Genomic DNA, 23750 nt, shown 5'->3' on the forward strand with positions numbered 1-23750 from the left:
AGTTTTAGTAACTGCTTGGTAAACTGAAATCCAGTTTCAAATTTTAAATGATCAGGCTGCTGGTATGCTATCTTTTCTATGTATCAACAAATCCCCTGAAGAGACCAAAACCAGCAATACATTTATTCTAGAAACATGTATCGTCTGTGTCGCCACAGACAATACTGGAACTCCAGAAATTCCATTTTTGATTACTGGAGAGTAGCTCCATGTCAGGCAGATGGTTCAGTGTTTACACTGTTCAGTGTTTACACTGGCTATGTTCATTGTAATTAAGTATATCACCAAATTATGTAATATGATGCTCATTTATGTGTTTTATTATTTTTGGACAGTAAAAGTCTACAGGCATAGATACTTGGTAGGACCGTTGAATGTTGGGTGTCTTTTCATGGAATTGTTGGTAGTAATAAAAAGATAATGTATCACCATCCATACCATCTGAGTCATAAAAATGTCATTTACAGTGCTACAATAAGCTTCATGATAAAATCCACTCATTTTATGGTTTATAACTGCACTCTTGTTTATATGTGATGTCCTCACTCTAAGTCCCGGTCAAGTACAAAACTTTCTGTACTGGGAAATTAGTACAAAAATCACGATCTCTGTGCTGTCATGTTATCAAATGAGAGTTTCCAGTGTTTGAAATAGGTGGAATGCAAGAGGGCCACAATTGATTCAATTTCCAGTTTGTTAAATATGTTTCCATTGGATCCCAACACACAGGTTTCCAGAGTGTTCTCCCCAGGAGGATGTATGTAAAGACAGAGTCTCTCAGTTTGGTAAAGTTGAAAATATCAATGATTTGCTCTAGTTCTTAGTCGTAGGGACGGTAGAACTGTTGTTGCCTTATATTTTAGTTTGGCTCTACCATCTTAAAAGAAAAGAAGTGAAAAGAAATCAGATGGTTGATGGCACTCCGTCTATACAGAATGCCATCCCACCTCATGTTGCACCACACCCGCAAGCCTGCAATGTTTCTGCATGGCACGGATGAGGTTTGAATTGGTTCCAATTTGCCAGAATCAATTAATCAATCTCAGTTCTATGCTAGATGCAGTTCTTTATTGATTGGATGGTCTCTGCAGGCTGCCAGTGTCAGCACCAAACAACCTGATGCTAAATAGAACTGACAGAGGAAGTGGATCAGTGTAGCCACAGTGGTGTGTGTGTGTGTGTGTGTGTGTGTGTGTGTGTGTGTGTGTGTGTGTGTGTTAGGGATGTCACGATACCAAACATCTAGTATTCGTACCGATACCAACAAAAGTACACAATACTCAATACTACAGTCGATACCACGGTGTGTGTAAAAAAAAAAAGAAGGAAGAAAATAATAATAATACTTAAACACTAATTCCTTTATTTAAACATGGGGGTGGGGGGAATGGCAGCGTCATGTCACTCTTCATTCAGTGTTTTCTTTTAGTTTCAACTTTCTGTTATGGTGTGGAGTGGAGGGGGCAAGGAGAGCGTGATTTACAAAAACGAAAACGTCAGTCTTCTGGACCCCACAGCCCGTTGCTTTGAAGCCCGCCATCGCCACACAGCCAGTGTACGGTACCGTCTTTCATGAGTTCACCCGGAACTCCCAGACAGCAAGCATGTTTACAGTAGTTACGTCTGTTTCTCTCTGCCGTTGTTTTTTTTTTACAAAGAACCGGGCTAGTTAAAGTTAACTGATGTTATAGAGGTCTGTTAAAACAAGCGCTATCAGAGCACACGTTAGGTTGTGATAGACAATGGCAGAGAGAAATAGACTCACTTGCGGTTTGGGAGTTCCAGGTGAAGTCGTGAAAGCCGCCGCCGTAGATGTACGGTAAAGCCAGAAGCTGAATGCGGTCAAGCCGTACAGGGAGATGAGGGGCTATTCGCTGTTTTTCCCGTGCTGGTCGGTGTTCTTCTTCAGCATTTTGAGGCAGTCTAGAACATTTTTTAACGGAAGGATTGCATCCCCCGGTACCTACGGTACTGTGGAAAAATGAGTACCGGCACGTTTTCCGAATTCTGGTACCAAGTTGGTGCCCTGGAACATAAATAGAGCCCACAAACAGCTAGCACACTCACCCGGCACACAAACCTGTTAAAATACATTTCTAAACAACCCTGATACAATTTAGCAAATTATGCTACAAGATGTAAGATGATTGGGGTGTTCTGCAGCTTCATTTGAATTTATGCCATGTCATGTCAATGCCATAAAAAATGTCTTATGTTCAGGATTACAGAGGGCAATACAATACATCTTGTCAAAAATATTGTATTTCAGCCCAGTCTCATGGCAGTTCGTGAAATGTTTACGTAATTGAATCTATTGATTCGTGAACAGGACACGATTATGCCGTTTTTTATGTGTGGTGATTACGAATTTTAATGTAATGTATTTAAATGGGAAGCATATTTTGTGATCACAACACGACAACGGTATGGAGTAGTATGAAAAGCAGAAAATCCGCGTAGGGAGGTTGGTTGGGGTGGTGGATGGGTCAAACAATACAGGACTTTCACGGCGTGTTGCAGTTCCTTTCCGCGTTATTCTCGTCCTAACCACAACCGTCCCGTTGTCGTCGGCGTGTCCTGCGTGTTATGGTTCCTTTCCCAGTTTTTCTTTTCCTAACCTCAACCGTCCCGTTGTTGTGGCGTTTCATTCACCCCGGAGACCGGGGATCGCGTCCGGCGTGTTGCAGTTCCTTTCCGCGTTATTCTCGTCCTAACCACAACCGTCCCGTTGTCGTCGGCGTGTCCTGCGTGTTATGGTTCCTTTCCCAGTTTTTCTTTTCCTAACCTCAACCGTCCCGTTGTTGTGGCGTTTCATGTCCCCGTTGTTGTGTGCCACAGAGACCGCGGATCGTGTCCCTGTGCCCGGGGATCGCGTCCCCGTGTGGCGGTCCGTCCCGTTGTAGTCGCCGGCGTGTGGCATTTCATTTCTCCGTTGTGGCCGCGTGTGACAACAAACATTACCTTAAGTTGTGGAACTTAACTTTCAGAACTACAAGTTTCATCCTGAGACTGATCTGTATATAGGCCTCTATGTAAATATATGTATATGTAAATATTAATTATACTTAATCTATTTTAATTTATATATTTGATTACAATGCTACGTAGCACTGTAATCAAATATATAAATTAAAATAGATTGAGCTCTGTTACACTTATGCTGGTAGATCGTTGATCAGCTGTTTCTCCGTGAAGAGAGAGAGTGAGAGAGAGTGGTGCACAACAATCAGCTGTTTCTCCGACGGGATGGTCAACAAGTTGGCTCTTTAGATCAAATTGTGGTCACTGCTACATATTTTCTTGTCTTTGATTTTGGTAGTTCTTGTGTTTGGTGTAGTTTCATCGTCCATACAACTCCGTGATTTACTTTTGTCGGGTCCGCTTCGTGGAATGGATGAGAAATGTTTTCTGTTGAGATGCTGAAGCATTGATGTGCTATTATTGTGCTAAGCTAGTTCTGTTTTTCAGTAGACACACTGTCCAGAGTTCTCGTTTTAATCACGTTTGAACTGATTCCAAACTTTGGACACTTTCTGTCGTTTTCTCCAGCCTGTCTCTTCTCTTAGCCACGCACTATTTACGCTCTGGCATGTGTCGCAAGCAGACTGAGCAGCGTCTGGTGTGCGACAATAATAATGATCCGTGTGGAAACACCGTCCGTCAGCAGTACAGTACAGTTGGTAACATTGATTTAACAAAGCTTGTTTTGTAATCGAATTATTCGAGGAATCGTTTCAGCCCTAGACCAGTACAATACGTCTCCTCTCTAGCTGACTACTCTCTGTCATTGTCTCTCATGAATTCATTATCATTATCTCCCCTTCTCTGCTGCTTACCAACTTCTATTTTTTTCTCACAATGCTTTCTTGTTTTGCCTCTCACATATTCCCATTTTCATTTTCTCCATCTTATGCATTCAGACAGTAAATTAATTTAAAATGGGTTTATAGTTGCACAAGAATACTTTCTCTTTCCTGAGTCTTCCCCCTTTCTCCTATCTCCACAATTAGAGCTCCCTGATAAGACAGACCTTACTCTGGTGTGTTACTGGTCGCACAGATCGGGTCACTAACAAATATGTATTCTACTGTAACTGCTAATAAACTTTTACAGATTATGATGGGACAGTATCTCAGTTTCTGTAGGTTGTTCGGGGATCAGAGGAAATGCAGTTTAAATTTTAGTGTCTGTGAATGCATAGTGAAGCTGAGGCATGCAGCTGCCTTTTCTATTCCCTTTTGTGTATGTCACCGGTAATCACTGCTGAAGTTAAGTTAGACACTGCCTCCAAGCTCCAAACACCATCAACTATTTGAAAGATTTGTGTTGCAGTATGTCTTTGTGGAGCAGGGTGGGCGGACGTTGTTTTCTTAAATTTTCACCTGGGTAGAGAAGCTGAACAAAAGGAGAGAGAAAGAGAAGGATGGGCTGACATTTTCACTAGAAAGGGCAGCGAGAGAGGGCCACAGGCCAAGGTAAAGAGGCCACAAAAGAGCACTTCCTTGTGCTGCAGTGTGTCTGTGTGTATGTATGTGTGTATTTGCGTGGCCTGTAGTGGATTTTCAGTTAGAGTTCTTTCCTCTCATCGCCCAGGGACGTGGACTGTGCAAGAGACATCCGAAGACGTACTGAAAAGGTCAAATCGCATCTCCCTCTGTCTCTCCGCTTGGTGTGAGCACTGTGGTCAGCACACAGGGGAAAGGACACAGGTTGAACTGTCAAAAGCTCTCCTCTAACCAGTGTATCATCTGGTTCGTCATGTTTCCTTACACCACAGTCTCCAAACAGAAGAGGAGCAGGTTTTGACACACACATTAGCTTGTTGTTACACTGACTAGACTAGATTTTATGTTGTTTTTCCAACGCACAGCATGTTTTAGCATAATGTATCAGAGTTTAGTTTAGAGTAAATGCATGCAAACGTAGTTTCATCATGGCATGCTTAAGTGCTGAGTTGTTTGAACAAACCGTTACAAAGGCTAAGCTAACCTGCGCTCGTTGAATAACTAAACACAGCTACTAAAGGTTAACCTAGTTGGTACCATTAATCCCCCTGTCTCGCTTTCCCTAAGTGTTGCATTTAATGTGAGAATGAAACTTAACTGGTCTGGATGAGTGTATATCTTTACTACTTCTAGATAGGTTTGTGCTGTGTTACTGACTCACCTCAGACTGCATGGTTTGTGGTCGGAAGATGGCTGTTGCCTCGGGGACCACTCCGGTGCGTCGGCTGCGCTCCATCGGCGCCCTTGCCGGGCCAGCCCCGCTCTTCCTTGTTGTTGTAGTTCAGGTTTTTAAAAGGTTTATTTACAAAAGTTTGGGTTGTGGGAAACAAGAATGTTTTTCAGTGTCTGCAGCCGTTCGCTTGAGACTCCTTTTCGACTGCCTCCAGCCGGAAGCAGTCTTCTCCAAATGGCATTCCCCGACACACCAGTGAATCTGGGTTATATCAGCACAAAACACGCCCCCATCATGTCACTTGTCAGTATTTTCCCTATCCACTCAAAAAGATACAAAACTGATCTGATAACATAACACAACCCAGAATCACAGATTTATTCTTATCTGCTTGATGGTGGATGGTGAAGTGTGGGCACTTTTGGTTTGGGCTAAGCTGTGGATGTAGATTTACTTTGATTTTCTTTTTACTTAAAAATAACAGGAAGAATAAGACAGAGAATCCATGAATCACAACACCTGCCTACACAGTAGTGATGCCAATGCTGTAAACATCCAAAACCTCCCAGACTCTTTGGGTCATGTCAAAATTCTGGTTAGGATGAGTCAGTGCTTTTTTATGGTCCTCTAAGTCTAAGTAAACAGTATGTGTAGAGCTAAACCAGCAGTTGTCTAAGCTACAGCTGATTTTTAGCAGTTGTCGACAAAATGGCATGTTTTAAATATTCATACACAAACCCTGCTCTTTGCTATGACATCTGTACCCAATGTAATAGGCTAGTTAAAAAGTGGAGATTGAGGACAAAAAAGATTTGTGAAGGCAAAGGAGTATTTGCTCAAGGAACCACCAAGATGTTTGCAATGTCATACTTGTTATTTAAAAAATGCTCCTATGGCAAGCCATTTTAACATTTCATAGCTAGACTGGATATGCATTGCAGATATCCGTAATTCAACTCTTCCTAGTCAAAGAGAACAATTTAGATATGCACATTGACATTCTTCCTATCTACAATTGTCATTTCAGATATCCACAACGTCATTCTTACTAGTACAAATTACGTCACATTTCCCATTTATGTGTATGGGCCTTTCAATTTCAGATATCCACAATGTCATTCTTCCTATCCAGAATGAACATTCCAGATATCTGCAATATAATTATTACTAGGAAGAACTCCCATTACAGATATCTACAATACAATTGTTAGTCAAAACTCTAATGTCAGATATCCAAAATGAAACAAACATTCCAGATATCTATATTGTAATTTTGACCATCCAAAATACATTCTGACTAGTAAAAATGTCATTACGGATATCAACAATTCGTATTATGGCTAGTAAAAATGCAATTTCAGATATTTACAAAAACTGCTATTGTAGGGGTTGCTGAATGAGGTTTGTTTGTGCATATCTGCACCTGCGTGTCTGAGTACAAAGACAATCTTGACATTAGCACCACCTTTGATCTGTTTCTAGATAAATCACTGCCGCGATGGTTTGTTTGTTCAGGGGAGAGTGCTTTGAAAATGACTGCCCTCTTTGTCTCGGTCTACTTTTAATACATTTACAAAACTGGGTGAATGAAAATAAAAACGAGGAAAAAGAGCCATAGAGACAATGAGATAAGTAATAAACATGACAAAGATATTTTTGTTTGATTGTGGAAACAAAGATAAAGAATAGAATGTCTGTAGAATGCACTTTTCTTTTTTTAATCTACTCTCTCAGATTTACCACTTCAGTTGGATTTAAAGTGATCATGCGGAGAAAAAAAACAATGAAATTCCTTTCTACTATGTCACAAAAGTCCTCTTGAGTTATGCCTAGTTCAACATTGGTCAATGTTGTGAATGTCGGAGACAACTGAAACAACAACATTGCATTTACAAAGACGATCAGTGTGCACTGTCCCTGTGAGATGTCCACTACTAATGGACATAACTCTGCATGGTCTGTTAGATAGTTAAGAGCATTGGTTGCTAAAGAATCCCTCATTATAAGATGTTGAGGTGGTTTGTGTTTGAGTTTTGGGGTTTTCATCATTAAGCCAGTAGGCTACAAGTTATCGGAGGGACTTTGATTACAGTAATCACAAATCAGGAATGGATAGTCCGTGCACCATCCATTATCAGTAGCCTAATAACTCTGTCATTTCTCCATTTTGGCATTTCCCAAATTATTCCAACAATTGGCTCAAGAGTTATGCCACAATATATGTTTAGGATATTTAAGATGCTACTCGTCTAACTTAGATTTTTGGAGACTGGAGACTGGAGACTTATTTCTGGAGGACCTTTATTAACATTACATGTTGATAAGAAGCAGTATGAATAGTATTGACTCATGTACATAAGTCTCTTAGCTTTGCTTAGCATCAAGCTTTTTTCTTTGAAAACACAAGCACAGCGATGAGCATTTCCAGCGACCTTTAAATTCCCTTGAGCTTTCCAACAGCCCGCTGAACAGCGTAAAGCAAAGAAAGTGTGTGTTTGGTGGTTACAAGCCCATGCTGCTGCAGTCCCACTTGGCTAGAGCGCCGCACTACCGTGCCTGCTAGAGCACAGTCAGCTTTGCAGCGACACTCTGAATGTGCATCCTGTAGCACCTGTCCTGTGGCTAGCATTGTTCCCATTACTGTTACTGTACTGCTTAGTAAGTACTGGGCTGTGCAAACTACATGACCACTTTTCATGTGTGTGAAAGAAATATATGCATCAAAGCTGTTTGATGCTATTTCTGTTTCACATAAAGTGGACTGGATTTTCTCACATTAACTGGATTTTTAAAAGGGTCTGTTTTTGGTGCAGACAGATTATGTCACGGTATTCTGACTAAAGGGTTTCATTTAAATGTGCCCAGTTGCATTTAAACATTGTCAGTTTTTATTTGATTTCCATTACTTGCATAGATACTGCAATAGGATACCTGCTTATTTCACAATAGTAAGTACATTTGTTTTTAATAAGACATCTTCATTTTAAAGCATCAACTGACTTTCATCTAAAACAGCAAGGTACAAGCACATCCCGTGCAAATGTGTGTTGTTGTTTTTGTAACGTAGTGTTTTTCTAGCTGTGTGTTAGTGTGTGCGTTTGTTTGACTGTGAGAGTGGGATGTAGTACAGCACAATATAGCCAGTGTCTGACAAGATAAGAGCATTGTGTGTGTGTGTGTGTGTGTGTGTGTGTGTGTGTGTGTGTGTGTGAGAGAGAGAGAGAGAGAGATAGAGAGAGTGGGATGTGCACGTGTATGCGCGTGTGTGTGTGTGTGTGTGTGTGTGTGTGTGTGTGTGTGTGTGTGAGAGAGAGAGAGATAGAGATAGAGAGAGTGGGATGAGAGAGGCTGACTCATTTACTCTTTGCTGCTCAGTGCTTGTTCATGCAAATAAGTGTGTTGACATGCCAGAGTCTGCTCACAAAGGACAATCCATTAGCTGTCCATTCCACCACCTGCTATATCCTTCTTTCCATCTTTCTCTCTCGTACCTCAAATCCAGTCTGCTCGTTCTCCTTGTGTCTCTCGCCTGTCTCCCTCTCCCATTCTCTTTCGACCTCTATTTCCACCTCTTGCCCTTTCAGCTGTTTTTTTCTCCTTTCCCCTTCCTTCTCTTCTTTTCAACTACCTTCAGCTCTTTGTTGCCTATGGTGATAGCAATCTGAATCCGTACATTTAGATGACATTTAGAATGTAGAATGTGAACATCACAGTGTGTGCTGCTCAGGCCTTTGCGATTATAAGGCATAACAGCATTTACATAAACTTGTGCAGTATAATACAAACCTCCATCATCCATGAACACAATATACACAAATATGCACACAGAGTGACTAGGAGTCAGGTGGCAGAAAGGAAATTCTCAATGGCAAGTCAAAAAGCTTTGGGACAGCAATCAATAATAGTTCGGTTTGATCTGAATAATATTTTTACTGGTTCTCAATTTTAGGTGAAAAAATACTTGCCATGAAAGCATGTAAGAACAAGCTGTTCTTCACAGAACAATCTGTATAAAAAAAGGAAAATGGAAAAGATCATAATTTCAAAAAGGAAAAAAAAGTTGACAATTAAAAAAATCGTTAGCCTAGGTTGGAAAAGTATGTTGCCTGCTAATGTTAATTATTGAAATAGCTAAATGCTGATCGCTTCAGCACCTTATTGTGTGTCTTTGGAGATTTTCAATGATATGCCTTGTATTGGTCTTGTTTAAGTGGATACCTACTCTATACTACACATATATGTGTTTGACTATAGTTGATCTTAAATGTGCATTTGCTTATATGTGCATCTCGTGGTTATGCACAGGAAAAAGTTAGTCACACTTTGTAAAATTATGTCAAAGGGGAGAGATAATTCCACTTAAAATTTATCTTTTAAAGGAAAAAAACCCCAGAGTAGATTACTAGTTCATCCATTTGCTGATGATTTTAACCAGGCTACCCAAAACATTAATATTATAAGGTTTTTTCATGGTTTCAGCTCCGTAAAATCCGAGTTACTGGCGCAGAACTACCTTGAAAAAAATGTTATCTCCATGTGGCGACAATGTAGTGGACAAGGGCTCAGTGTAAATGTGTAACAACCTGCTACAAAGAAGAATCACTACTACATACTGACTAGGACACAACATACTGGCCTTTTCTTACCGTTTTTCATGGGTTTTATCTGCTTTAATAATAATAATACATTTTACATGCCTTCTCTGCTTTCTGCCTCCCTAAAGTTCAATTGTGCCTTCTTGTTGTACTCTTGCTTCATCTTTCTTTTCTGTTTTTCTTTCCTTCTATCCTTCCAGCTAAAAATAGCTGCTATTATTCCTCATAGTTTTTTCTTTTTCGTTTAGCCTTCCCACCTTATTTTCTCTGTCTCCCATCTATCCTCACCTTCCCCCTCTTTCTGTGTTGCTTTTTTTCCTAACCACCAGTTTTGTTTTACAGTTTTCAGCGGTGATCCAGAATGAAACTGAATTTAGGGGACTGTTTTTCTGCTTGGGGTGGAGATGTGTTAACATTATGAGTTTTGTTTAAAATCTGCAGAAAAATCTGCGGAATTTTGCATCCGCACATTCTGTCTGGTCCTGCTAACCACTATGTTCATTTTGCCCTTCCTTTCTCCTTCGTTCACTCACCTCCTCTATCTCTGTTCTGTGATGACAGAGATGCAGGCAGAAGGAGAGGAGAGTGCTGAGTTAAACAGAGACGCACAACTAGGCCAACACAAGTGCCTCCAGGGATGTGTGTGTGTGTGTGTGTGTGTGTGTGTGTGTGTGTGTTCATGTATGTTTGGATCTGTGCATCAGTGTATGTGAGAGTTTACAGCAGAGTAAGACAGAAAATGAGAGTGATAGAGAAATATAGACAGACACTGAGAGTAAGGTGGTGAGACCCTGGTATAATTATACCTACTGGACATGATTGAAAAAGCAACAACAGTTGTTAGACGGAAATTTCAACCTTCATTGTGTAACAGGACAAAACAATGAAACAGTTACAGAAAAACAAAATAGCACAACAGTAAAAAAAAAAAAACTGTGAACATTAATGGCAATCTTGAAGTCCTGGAGGATGGCGTGATGGAGTTGCTTGTCCTGATGCTGCGATGCAGGGCAACCAACATTTACGGTATTAGTGTGCACAGGACACTGACTTAGTCTAGACTTCATAGTGACTTAGCTTGAACTTGGGGGATTTTTAAGGTTTACCTAAATAGGCATTGTTCTAGCTGGTGCTTGTGAAGTAAAAGTGCACCTAGCCATTTCTCATATGGTAAGTTGCAAGGCCCAGTTGCACAATCTGCATTGCTGGTCATATTGCTTGTAGCAAACTGGCTTGTAACAAATTATTACCCTACCAATCTTTTTTTTCCACGTAATTTTCTCCTTTGTAATTCATATTGATTTAAAGGACAACAGGAATGTTATTTTTGCAGTCTTCACTGTCATTCTTATCATTAGTAATAACATTATACTCATCAAAATAATTGCTGAGATATCTGGAAGTGGTGAAAAGGTGAAATTATTGCCCTGTTTTACTATTGTAACAATGTTGCTGTATTCCCAATGCTCAGGAATTACCTTGGGTTAATTGCTTTCAGAAAGTATGACCAAAACTCTTCAAAATATATCAAATATTATTTTTTTTTTTATGTGGGAGATCCATTTGTAATTTGAGCTTTTGAGTTGGTGTACTCACCTGACTGTTTCTTTAACTCCCATGACACCATGAATGCTGCTGTATTGGTGTGGCAGCGTGTGCAGATGTTAGGCATATGGTAGGCAAAGTTGTGTGTGTGTGTGTGTGTGTGTGTGTGTGTTCTGAGTCAGTCAATCAGTAGTTCATACTAACTAGATCACACCAAGTTGTGTTCAAGGGATGGGTGTGTCTGGTACATGGACCCTGTGGGTTGTAGGCTGCATATGTGCATATATTTTTGCATGTGTGTTTATATGTATGTATGTCAGTATTTTTGAGAAACAGACAATCAGAAGCACTATGTGTGTCTCTGTGTGTGTGTATGTGTGTGTGGATGTAGACTGCATGCATTATGCAGACCTAGGAGAGCCTTGTGCTATAAATAAAACAGGGCTGCAGTGTGCTCACTGGCGGAATAATCTATCTGACACTATGGAGAAAGAGAGAGAGAGAAGTAATTGAAGAGACAGAGAGTAAAGGCAAGAATAAAAGACAGGTGAAGATGGAGAGAAAGAGAAAATAAAGAAAAGGAAGGAAGGAGCAGGGGCAAGGACTAGCAGGAATATATAGCAGGAGAAAGAGAAATCGTGCCCAGGAAAGAAAGAGAAGCGTGGCTTATCCACAGGGCTTCTAGATGCAGTTAACACTGTGTAACAGCTAAGAGTCATTTAAAAGGGCAGCATGTCTTTCCTTGACATCTCCTTGGGAAATCATGCCCGTTTCGATCTCTCTCTTCTACAGTATATCTGCAAGAAATAAGAGGAAGTCTGTTTTGTATGTATTCCTCACACCTGTGTTAAGGACATGCAGCAGAACCTGCACATATTTGTCATCATGTGTAATTGCTTGTGAGCAAAATGTCAAGAAGCTAGTGAAACCAATTCTTCTTCATATTTTGCAAACACTGTTGGCAATAATTCCGCAAGTGTTGGTAGATCTGCAGCCTTGCTAGTGTTCATTCAAAATGACCACGTCTTTCGACAGAAATAGTCATATTTAACTGACAAACTTGCTTCTTGATTTATCTTATAACTACTCAAATCTTGTGGGTGTGTGGGTCAAACGAGTGGCATTATGATGATTACCAGATTGTCTCCTTAATAACTAGGTAGGTCACCAGTTTTACGGGCTCTTACCATATAGGCCAGCATGCATTATACATTAGACCCTTTCAACTAAATCACAGTAGTCTGCTGTTGCTGTTATTATAATCTCTGTTGTATCTACAATATTATGTGTGTGTGTGTGTGTGTGTGTGTGTGTGTGTGTGTGTGTGTGTGTGTATGTGTGTGCGTGTGTGTGCGTGTGCCTGCATACACATGTATGTGTTGGCATGAAAGCATAGAAAGGGATGCTCTGTTCATGATGTTCATTATTTTTATGCTTGTTAATGCATTTCCAAAGCTAAAGTTGTTGGCACAATATGACCTTAAGATGTTTCCATAGACCTGCAATGAAGTTGGAGAGTGGAAAAATAAATACATATTTAATTAGATATTTATTCAACGGGTCAAGTTTCTGTCAGTCAGCATCAAAAAGCAAAAGTGTCATTCTTGAATCACCCTTTTACATCGACATTTATGTAGAGAGACATTATAGAAGAGGCAGTTGTGAATCACACAGCGAATCATTATTTGTCTGTTAATGTTCTATGTTGGAGTACATTGGTTTGAGAAAAGCAAGTATCAGGTGGACATGACATCCATACAAGAAACTAATAAAGAACATACTGTCTAAATCTTACATCTTATATCTGTCTTCCATCCCCCCTCAACTTTGTGAATACCTATGAAAAACTAAAACTTAACAAAAGGCCTTACTTTCTTAATTCACATTTTCTTTCCCATTTGATTGCTCTGCCTGCCAGGTCATGGAGTTAAAGGGTCAGATGATCCATGTGCCAGAGTCCTGCTCCCTAATGTTTCTGGGTTCGCCACGTGTTGATAAGTTGGAGGAGCTGATGGGCAGGGGCCTTTACCTGTCAGATATCCCCATTCATGATGCCACACGGGATGTTATCCTGGTGGGGGAGCAGGCCAAAGCCCAGGATGGCCTGAAGAAGAGAATGGACAAACTTAAGGTACAATGGTTTATTGGGTGTGGGTATATTCCTATTTACAGTGAATGAAAACTGAGGAAAGTTTATTGGACCAGTTTGCCATAGAGAAAAATCAGGCTCATCAGTAGCCAGTCAGATGTTTTGCTTCTTTGTGGCTTCTTCTTGGAAGACAATTACGTGAACATAACATATTCCACCTGCTGTATGTTTAAGCTGTTTAAATTTACAGTAAGCTGATCATAGGCACTAGCTTGTGTTATAGCTTGTGTCAGTTAGTACTGGTAGAATTATTTCTTGTAAGTTTAAGGGGCTTTAATTGCCACTAAGCCTTACCATCTACTAATAGGCCACACCATACACTAAATGTGGTTTCCAACAACAGGAAAGGATGCAGGCCTTACTTGAACCCCAGTGAGCTCTACCTGCTTTTGCCATGTGGTTGGGGGCCAGCCCCGTATCCCATTCTTGTTATGCCAACCGTGCATTGAGCTAGGCGTTGGTTAAGTTACTTAAGTTTAACAATAGAGCAGAAAGAAACTAAACCAAAATACTTTAAGGATGAGGGTTATCATTTATCATTAATTGTCCATTTCGGTCTCAACAAAAAAGGTTACGCTATCAGCAGCACGCCGTTCTTATTTCTTCCTTCTCTACACTCTCTATGGAGCCTGCCCTCTGACTGGCTCTTATTAGGTAGGCCATCTTGACCATTGGCAATCAATTAAAATGACAAACTGTGACCATGATTACAAGTGACAAGTTAAAATACACACACATTAAAAGTATGTTTCCTCTGTCTCCTCCATCATGTTAGTTGCCAGACAACTCACTGAAGGGAACATGTTAAATCCAATGTATTGGCTTCACTGACTGATTCATGGCTGGAAGAACGTGGCTCCTGGGACTTGCTCTTATAATTTTCTCTTTCAAAGTACCCTTGAGCAAGTCACTGGGTCTTGACCCAATCCTATGCATCTGCTCACTGCAACACTCTCTCACTGCAACTACTCCCCCAGGCCACTGTTATAAATAGCTATATCTTAGTTGACTTGCTCGCTTTGAACAATGGTATAGCACTACATCAGACAGATTTGGCATTAAGAAGCTCGCCCACAGACACACAATTACGCATATGCAGATTCAAACAATCCAAAAAAAATCTAATTAATACACAAATTAATTTACGTGCACCAGCAGTAATTTAATGCAGTACTCCCACATCTAGTCATCGTTGTCATCAGTGCCTTCATCAAAGCAAAGCACACTGAACAAAACCTCCTAATCTCCTTCCCTTCTCTCCTCTCCCAGGCCACATTAGAGCGGACTCACCAGGCACTGGAGGAAGAAAAGAGGAGAACAGTTGATCTCCTTTATTCCATATTTCCAGGTGATGTGGCACAGAAACTGTGGCAGGGTCAGCCAGTGCCCGCTCGCAAATTTGATGATGTGACCATGCTGTTCTCAGACATTGTGGGTTTTACTGCTGTGTGTGCCCAGTGTACACCTATGCAAGTCATCTCCATGCTGAACGAGCTTTACACACGCTTCGACTACCAGTGTGGCATTCTGGATGTTTATAAGGTCAGTAGACAGAAAGATATTCTTTATGTGATGTAATAATACCTGTTGGGGGACTGAATATATTTGTGTGTGTGTGTGTGTGTGTGTGTGTGTCGACATGTGTATGCGCTATCATGAATAGGTGTGCTTGTGTTGTGGAAAAAGTAACTGATTAATGGCCAGTCTGTGGGAGCTTAACAAAGATGTGTCAATATTACCCATCTGACAGGGTGCTTTGGGCCTAGTTACAGTCTCAATTGCAGTCTGCCATCTTTCCCTCTTTTTATCCTTACTTCTGTCAGAAGATCAGTATCTCTTTTTATTTTTAACTCTTTCCACCATTACTTCTCTCCATCATAACCATTGCCATAATCTTTCCTCTCTATCTAATTAGCTCAGTCCCTGTGACAACAACATATACATGTCACTTTCCCATAAAACATGCTTTTCCTCTGTTATCTCTCAGAAAAGTCATGTATCAGATGCCTGGAGAAAGGGAAGAAGAGATACAGAGAGGAAGGCAGAGAGACTGAGTTTATGTAAGAAGGTCTATGCGTATAGCAGTTGAAGAGTGAGTGTGTATGTGTAACAGAGAAAGCAGGAACAGGAGGAGATTGAGGTATGCATATGTTGCCATTGTCATGGTTACTGTCAAAATGATTTAGCTGGTGACAGGCCTAAATGAGAGCAGTTTGTCTGCTAGTTTTTTCCCCCTCCTCTTTCTCCTCTTGTGCCATCCATTTCTTTTTCTTTATAAAGACTGTGTCAACTGTCATGACACCTAACTCACTCCTTCAACTGGAAATATGGCAATACATCGCTGAAAGTTGCACTACTTGTTTGCTTTATTAACATGCTTAATTTGAATTTGAATTTGACTCTAGGAAGACTTGCTATTACTGCAAATGTCTGGCATAGTAAGCCCAAACATAGACTAGGAATGACTTGACTTCATGGCTTAAATCTTATCTTATCTGTGTATGCAGCAGTTGTTAAGGATTTTGAATGAGCTCATTTCACCTTTTACCATCATACATTAAGAGATAACCTTTTCAGAATTAAACTTCCCTTAGTGTTATAGCCAACAAATAAGGATAGGCAAAGCTATATCAAAATTCAGGCAGAATTTTCAATATTTTTGCCCTGTCAACTGTATTTCAACAAAGATGTTTAAAGGAAAAAATAATAAATACAAGAAAATCTTTTTCGGTGGCGACAAATATATTTGGGTAAGTTGCCAAAATGAATTGCTTACTGTATGTGGAAAACACTGCACTGTTGTCTAAAAGATCAAGTAGAATGGTATCTCATTGGTAATACAAACAAGCCACAGATAATTTGTCATGAATTTCAGCTGTTAACAATAGCACCGGATTAATCCAAGCATCTTTACATACCAACCCATTAACATTTCACACCCATCGAAGCAGACCGGGTCTCTGGTGGTTGATGTTGGATGGTGATGTCATGTGGCTGTTAGCCCGGCAGTTAGCTGGGTGGCTGCGCATATACAGTACATGAGCATATACTCACAGCCACACTTATTCATTTCAGTTTCTGCCCCTCCTCCTCCATTTCTCATACAGATCGAGACAATAGGCGATGCCTACTGTGTGGCAGGAGGTCTGCACAAGAAGGTTGATAGTCATGCAAAGCCAATTGCACACATGGCTCTGAAGATGATGGAACTTTCCGAGGAAGTGCTGACTCCTGATGAGAAACCTATCAAGGTGAGTTTTTTATTTTTTTTGGAACACCGCTCAGCTGCTAGCACACGGAAACTAGTTTAATTAGCTTAAATTGTTGCTATTTTATTCATCTGTGCATTCATTATATTTACTATTCTGGCTTCCCTTCGTTCCTGTATTTTCACATGTTCATGGTTTGCTTCTGTAGTATCTACCACACTTCCCTTTTAGTTTTTGTCCCCCATTCCTTCCTTTCCCCATAATGGCACTGCTGTAACACATATGAGAATATGTGGCTTCATTAATTGTTAGCAGCGATCTGTATTTTTGTTTGCTTTGCCTGTCCATGCAGTTCCTCTTTTGTTACATCCATAACTGTATCGCTTTGTGCCATTTTATATTTAGTTTGTTTTATTTTACATATTTAAATGTATCATCATCATATGCTTATCAGCCATACATTCTCTTTTTGGTGCAGAACTCTGTCTCCAAAATGTACTTAAATGAGCTGTATTGCTTGTCTGAGTGATTTCTGTATGTTTTCCATACTGTATGTGAGTCTGTGCCTGAGTGTGTGCAAACATTTCTGCAGCTAGTTTTTTTGTCACAAATCAGCACCTGCTTGTTAATTGGGCTATTTATCTTTACTTTTCATAACTTTTTTTCTCCCTAACATTGTAGCGTCCCTAATAACCATGAAGCACACATACAATCACCTGCTAAGCTGAATCACACAGATCCTGACATAGTTACTATATGATTGTTTAAACACTTGCCTCACACATTACTGTAATACATGGCCTTTGTTGTATGATGTAGCGCCACTGCTCATTTTCCCTGAAGCTTATAAGCCTAATATATTTCTGTAGAAAAATGTAACAGCTTCTTCTGATGCCTCCACATTAAAACACTGAATGAATGATGAATACAATTTTGACCAGGTTATTAAGATTTACTTGGCATATTATTAGCCAACTGTGAAATACTTAGTATACTTAGAAGTAAGTGAATTAGTCAGTATTGCCATTAACACTTCCTGCTGAGGACAGTTTTCTTTAATCTTTGCCTTTAGACAGTAGTGTGATATTGCAATTGAAAGATTGTGCGTCTGTGTGCCTTGTCTGTTTCTGCCTGTATCTAAATGTATCTAAATCATTTTGCTGGTTCTGAATATATTTGTGTTGGTATTTCCACATTATTGACTATTTCAGAATGCACCCTGATAGTCAAGGTTACAGCACTACAGACCGTGTCATGTGCAGTTTCATGATGATAACAGAATACATTATTGATTGTATGGATTGTGTTGTGATTGACCGAATTTTTTATACTTTGATGTTGGAGATATGGATGGATGGATGGGTGGATGGGTGGATGGATGGATGGATGGATGGATGGATAATATTGGTATAAGAGATCTGAATTGACAGATGGATGAATGATATTTAAAAAGCATGGATTAACTATGAAAATCGATTTTCATTTTCATAAAGAGAGACAATTATTGAGAAATGACTTACTTTATAAAAACGTTATTATTGTGCTATTAGCTTTGTGTTACTTGGGGTGGTCATTCCATGTGCTCCCAGAAATGCCATCAACATGTTTTTTTAATTCCTTTTATTTACCAGTTAATTCTTTGGCATGTGATGTTTTGTTCTATTTATGTACAATATGCTTCTGAGTGTAGTGTAGTGTAGTGTGTGTGTGTGTGTGTGTGTGTGTGTGTGTGTGTGTGTGTGTGTTGTTTTTCTACTAGTCTGGATCTATGACAGTACATTTCCAGGATAGTTGCCTCCAGATGTTCTACCAGATGTCCCTCGCCTTCCGTTCTCTGTGTTGCCGTTCTCAAACTCCGTTCCCTTGGGGAAACAACAACAAACTGCGAGCTAGCAAGCTACACGCTGAAAATTTGGAAGAAAATTTGTATCATGCAACAAGGAAGGCCTGCTTGGTTCTTTCGGGCAATGATTGTTAAGATTTACAAATAATATTTTTACGGTATTTACTATCTAACTAGGACGTTTTGGGACCTATTGGCGGGAATTGCTGTCAACAGAATACACAGAGCGATACACTAGTAAGAGCAAATTACTTTTATATGTATCCAGCTAATTTAAGCTCACGTTACTGTATTGTGTGAACAATTAACTGCAGTTAATATTATATGTGGCGTTTTTTTTCCCGGAGTGTTTCACCAAAACAAGTTCCTTCAGGAGATATTTGTCATAGCCACCGTCGCTGGACCGGAGCTTAGCCCCGCCCAAGATGATTGTGATTGGTTTAAAGAAATGCAAACAACCCAGAGCATTTTTTTCTTGTATCCTGGAATGTATCTGTGGTAGAGCCAAACGTTACGCCACAATGCTGTGGAGATAGGTCAATGTGAGACTAGTTTTCAACTGTCTACATTTTTTTACTCTTGTCTATCTCTCCCTATCGCTCTCTGGTCTTCTCTCTGCATCACACATTCCATTACCTCAATTCTGTCCTCTTTTCCTTTCTTTCTCCCTCCTTCTCTATTTAATATTTTTTCAATATGTGCTATGATTCGTTGACACAACCGAATAAAGGTTGCTTGATTGACATTTTTTTCAAATGGGTTACTATTTTCTTCAGTTTATGCTAGGTCTTGCGCATAAAATTGCTGTATTTTACCCTATCCCTGAAGAGTATAATAAGTTCCTTTTGGCTTGCTTTTTACCCTCATGATTTAATTTAGTTTTGCATGTTGGCTATGGGACATTTAAAACAGTTATATTGTTTGAGGAAAAGTGTGTGTGCATGTGTCCCATGTATCAACTGCAGGAAAAATGTCACACACTGTGAAAAAATAAGTTTTAAAGGTGTGCACTTTTCATCACATTAACTGCAGCTGGTGCTGTTGCTGTGAGTGTTGATCCAGGGTTATATACAATTACTCAGAATTATTGATAAGACAAGATTAACATGAAATCCTTGACATGTGTCCATGTGGAACTGTATTCAACATTATTTCATGTACTAATGGAGTTAGAGAAAGGCAAGCTGCTCTTTTGCAGAATAAAAGATGAATATATTAAGTAAGGAGGGAAGGGAAGAGGCGGAGGGAATTGAGTTTAAACCTCTCATGTTAATTCAGTAGAATAAAAAAGGAACACAGGCTATGATTTATTTATGTCTATCCTCAATCCAGTCTCTGTCAAGGTCAATCATTACCCTTACGCTGCCTTTGGTAGCTTTGCGGGCCTGGGTGCTAACTTGCAATGTCATAAATATGAGTTAAAGTCAGTACCTACAGTAAGTTGTATTTTATTTCTGGTTCAGCACAGGTCATCAGTGAAACAACCCACAAATGAAGCATAGGATGGAGAAAGACATTTAGAACAATGTTATTGTTGTCATGGTCTGTCTTTCATTTTAATGTATTCGTCATATTACATGATAATGCTGGTGATAATGTATATTTTTCTTTCTTGTGAACAATTCTCATGACTATTTACTTCTGTTTGAGTAATATTTGCTAAAAATCATCTTCATCTCCAATATTTACACGTTTTACCAAGTCTCTGGTCATGCAACTGTTTAGAATGTTGCCACGTTTTTTTTAGGTCAGGTAGGATCTATATCTGTTGATCCAGTTTGTTAGGTTGCTGCTCCATGGCTGCAGCACGCTGTGTTTGTGTTTCATATCAGGCAACCCGGACGGGGTGTCAAAATGGGCAGTGGACACACAGGCCAAATCAAAATCAGATGTTCCGGACCGGAATGGAAATTTCAAAGGAGAACATACTGGCTTTAGCATTGTTGTCAGAGAAAGTATTTCAACTTAGCATTTTTCCTTAATATCTGATGACATATCATGGTAATTTTATGATGTAATACAGTAAATATATTACATATTTCTCGTTTTTTTTAAACGTCCCTCAATAAGCGGAAGGTTAGCTAGTTTGTTGCAACGTTAGGTTTTGGGCTGACTGCCACAGACATGGTAGGTAATACTGTAAGTATTGAGACAATGACTAACATAACATCGACAATTAGAAAAGTATAGAATAGTGGTAGCCTTATCCTTGTAACATTGCAACTCCAGTTAAAATGATTGAACCTATATTTATCTGTTTTAGTTGTTTTTTGCCATTGAGCACATTTGGTTTTAAAGTTGTTTAAAAATACACATAGAGAATGACATTGATCGGAACAAAACGCGTAGCTAAAGGAACAGCTAAGACAGATAGCTTCTGAATAACAGACAGGACACTGTTCTGTGTACTGCTGTGCTCCTAACATTGTCCATTTGTCTCAAAATAGAAAGCCCTTGCCAAGCATTTTTGGCCCGCTCTCTTGCTCTTCCACTTTCTCTGTCTTTCCTCTTCCCCTCTTTGTCGTTCCCTCACGCTCTCCTCTGCAGCCTCTTTCTAACTAATTCCTAATTCATTTTCCTCTTTAAATTATTACTTTAATTTCCTCTCAGTTTTTACTCTTATTCTGCTTTTCTATATTTTGCGTGCTCTGTTATGTTCTCCTCTTTCTTTCCCCTCATTACATGTTGGTGGAAACGAGAATTATAAAGATATTCAACACTTCAGCATGATAAATGCTGTTCAGTGAGTGCACTCAACTCCAGCCAATGTTGCACTGTTATGCAAACTAGCATGAGAGCTGTGAGAGAGAACTGAGAGAAAATGTTTGAGTGAGAGAGAAATGGAGAGAGTGATCCAGGGACACAGATAACAATATACAGGAGGAGTGAGATGTCAAGAGAGAAACATATAAAAAAAACAAATGTTGCAAGTTGTTTTCATCTGTATTACGGTTTGAATTTCAGGCCTATAGCATTAACCTTTTGCATCTGGGTGAGTGCTTGTGGATATTAGGGATGTAGTGATATCTTGTCAATGCTAATACATACCTAACAACAGCAGTATCTGAATATTTCAAATTCAGATTGTTTTAGCACCGAAAAGTGTGTGTGTGTGTGTGTGTGTGTGTGTGTGTGTGTGTGTGTGTGTGTGTGTTATGGTTTGTTTATAGCAGCTACACTCAGTTGCCAGTTTATTAGGTTCACCTATCTTAAACTAATTCAGTCTAATGTTAACAGTCTTGCAATCATGAAGGTTATAATGTGAACTTTTTGTCCACTTCACGCCAATGAGGATAGGCCAAATAACAATACCACCTTTCTGTATAATGCAATACACTTGAGCAACATTATAATAGTTGAATCAACACCTCTCTATATATTATAATCTTCATGAATGTTGGATTAATTGCAGGACTGTTGTATTTGACTGCATTAGTTTTAGCTAGATGTACCTAATACACAACTTAATGTATATGAAACAACATTGACTCTATAACAACTCCGTCTCTATCTCCATTGCTGTATTCTTCTGACAGCTTGGCCAGAAGCTACAATGTGATTGGTCGTCTGCGCCATTTGCTCATTGGCTCACTGGCTCACTCACGGGCCATGTACTGTGGATGCTGACTCATAGCGAAAAGGAGGGGAAGAGTGTTTGATTCTTACTGTGTCTGTGTTTTGAGACTAAGAAATATAGAGGAGAGTGGGCTGGATGCAGATTTGTTTGTGTGGCTGTGAGTGGTTGTCTGTTGTAGACAGACCGACAAGTACATGGCCATCTGTAAGCAGTTTAGCTGAAAAATAGGTCACACTAGTCCACCTACCAGCCCTTTCTCACTTTCTGTCTCGCTTTCTGTCTCGCATTCTTTAATTCTCCTCCTGTTCTGACAAGGTTCTGTCATCTCTCTCTCTCTCTCTCTCTCTCTCTCTCTCTCTCTCTCCATTGTCTTTCTTTCTGTCTTTCTGTCTGTATGTGCTCTTTCTACCTCACTACCCCCATTGCCTGTTGTTGCCATGACTACCTTGAAGTGTGCTGGCATGCACACAGTGGCGTTTGATACCTAGGTGATGAGATGCCCAAGTAGATCATTAGAAATCTACTGGGTTCCACTGGCCTTTGTATGTGTGTGTGTGTGTGTGTGTGTGTGTGTGTGTGTGTGTGTGTGTGTGTGTGTGTGTGTGTTTGTTTGTTTGTTTGTTTGTTTGTTTGATGACTTGTTCCCAAATGGAGGAAATCAATAGTTGGTTGAGTGGCCATGCACTGGTATGGTCAAATTGGATTGATGGCCAGATAGCTTTCACTCTGCCTCCAGCCATTTAAAGATTCATTCTTCAGCCAGATTATAATAAGAGCACCATGTTGCTGTCCTATATCCGTTACGAAGAGAAGATGGAGGCAATTATTTATTTGATTCATTTTCCTCTCTCACTCTTGCTATTTTAAGATTTTCATCAAATCTGCTGCCTGCCATGGGATATCAGATTAGATAATAACAGCTACACTAATATGGAAGTCTTGCTACAGTACAGTGCAATTTCCATTCAGCGCATCAATGCGCACACAGCAGTTCTGGTTCAAAACAACATGGCCTTTGTGCTGCTGCAGGATAGGTGGCACATAAATTAATGGGATCAGATCAGCAGGGAGATCTTAAATGTATGAACCAGGTATGTTACATGTTAGCCATTTTAGATGCCAGGTGCCAAAGTGTTTCCTCATAGTCTTACATATCTTCAATCAGTCACAGTGAGATCAGAGTATGACTGCATATAACAAGCAGAATCAGGGAAAGGGACATGAGCTGAAAATACAAGGAATTTTAACTAATGATCCTACTGAAATTTCTTCCACATTTAACAAATACTTTATTGATTCAGTGCAGAGTTTGACACACATTTCATGCCAAGTGCATGTGAGTTGTCAAGGAATGTACATGACACACAATTTAAACTGTTTGTCCTTTAAAAACTCTGCTTATTTTGTTGTTCTAATCCCTCTCCCCTTCTACCTCTTTTTTTTCTTCTCTGTGATCTTTTCCCACCACCTACTTTCTCCATTTCTCTCTTAGCTAAGGATCGGTATCCACACAGGTTCGGTGCTGGCAGGTGTTGTTGGGGTTAAAATGCCACGCTATTGCCTGTTTGGGAACAATGTGACACTGGCCAGCAAGTTTGAATCGGGGAGCCATCCGAGGTGTATCAATGTTAGCCCCACAACTTACCAGTAAGTA

The 23750-nt window shown here is 39.8% G+C and overlaps 1 protein-coding gene across 1 annotated transcript in view; it reads left to right on the forward strand.

Moving 5' to 3' along the window:
- Window positions 1-23750, forward strand: part of gucy1a2 (guanylate cyclase 1, soluble, alpha 2) — a 49610-nt gene that overhangs the window by 20087 nt on the left and 5773 nt on the right. The window contains exons 5-8 of the mRNA XM_078246342.1: window positions 13237-13449; window positions 14737-15009; window positions 16575-16718; window positions 23589-23743. Of these exons, the coding sequence (XP_078102468.1) occupies window positions 13237-13449; window positions 14737-15009; window positions 16575-16718; window positions 23589-23743 (785 nt within the window). The remainder of the gene's footprint in view (window positions 1-13236; window positions 13450-14736; window positions 15010-16574; window positions 16719-23588; window positions 23744-23750) is intronic.

This window comes from Sander vitreus, chromosome 3, assembly GCF_031162955.1.
Source record: "Sander vitreus isolate 19-12246 chromosome 3, sanVit1, whole genome shotgun sequence".
Taxonomy (NCBI): Eukaryota; Metazoa; Chordata; class Actinopteri; order Perciformes; family Percidae; genus Sander; species Sander vitreus.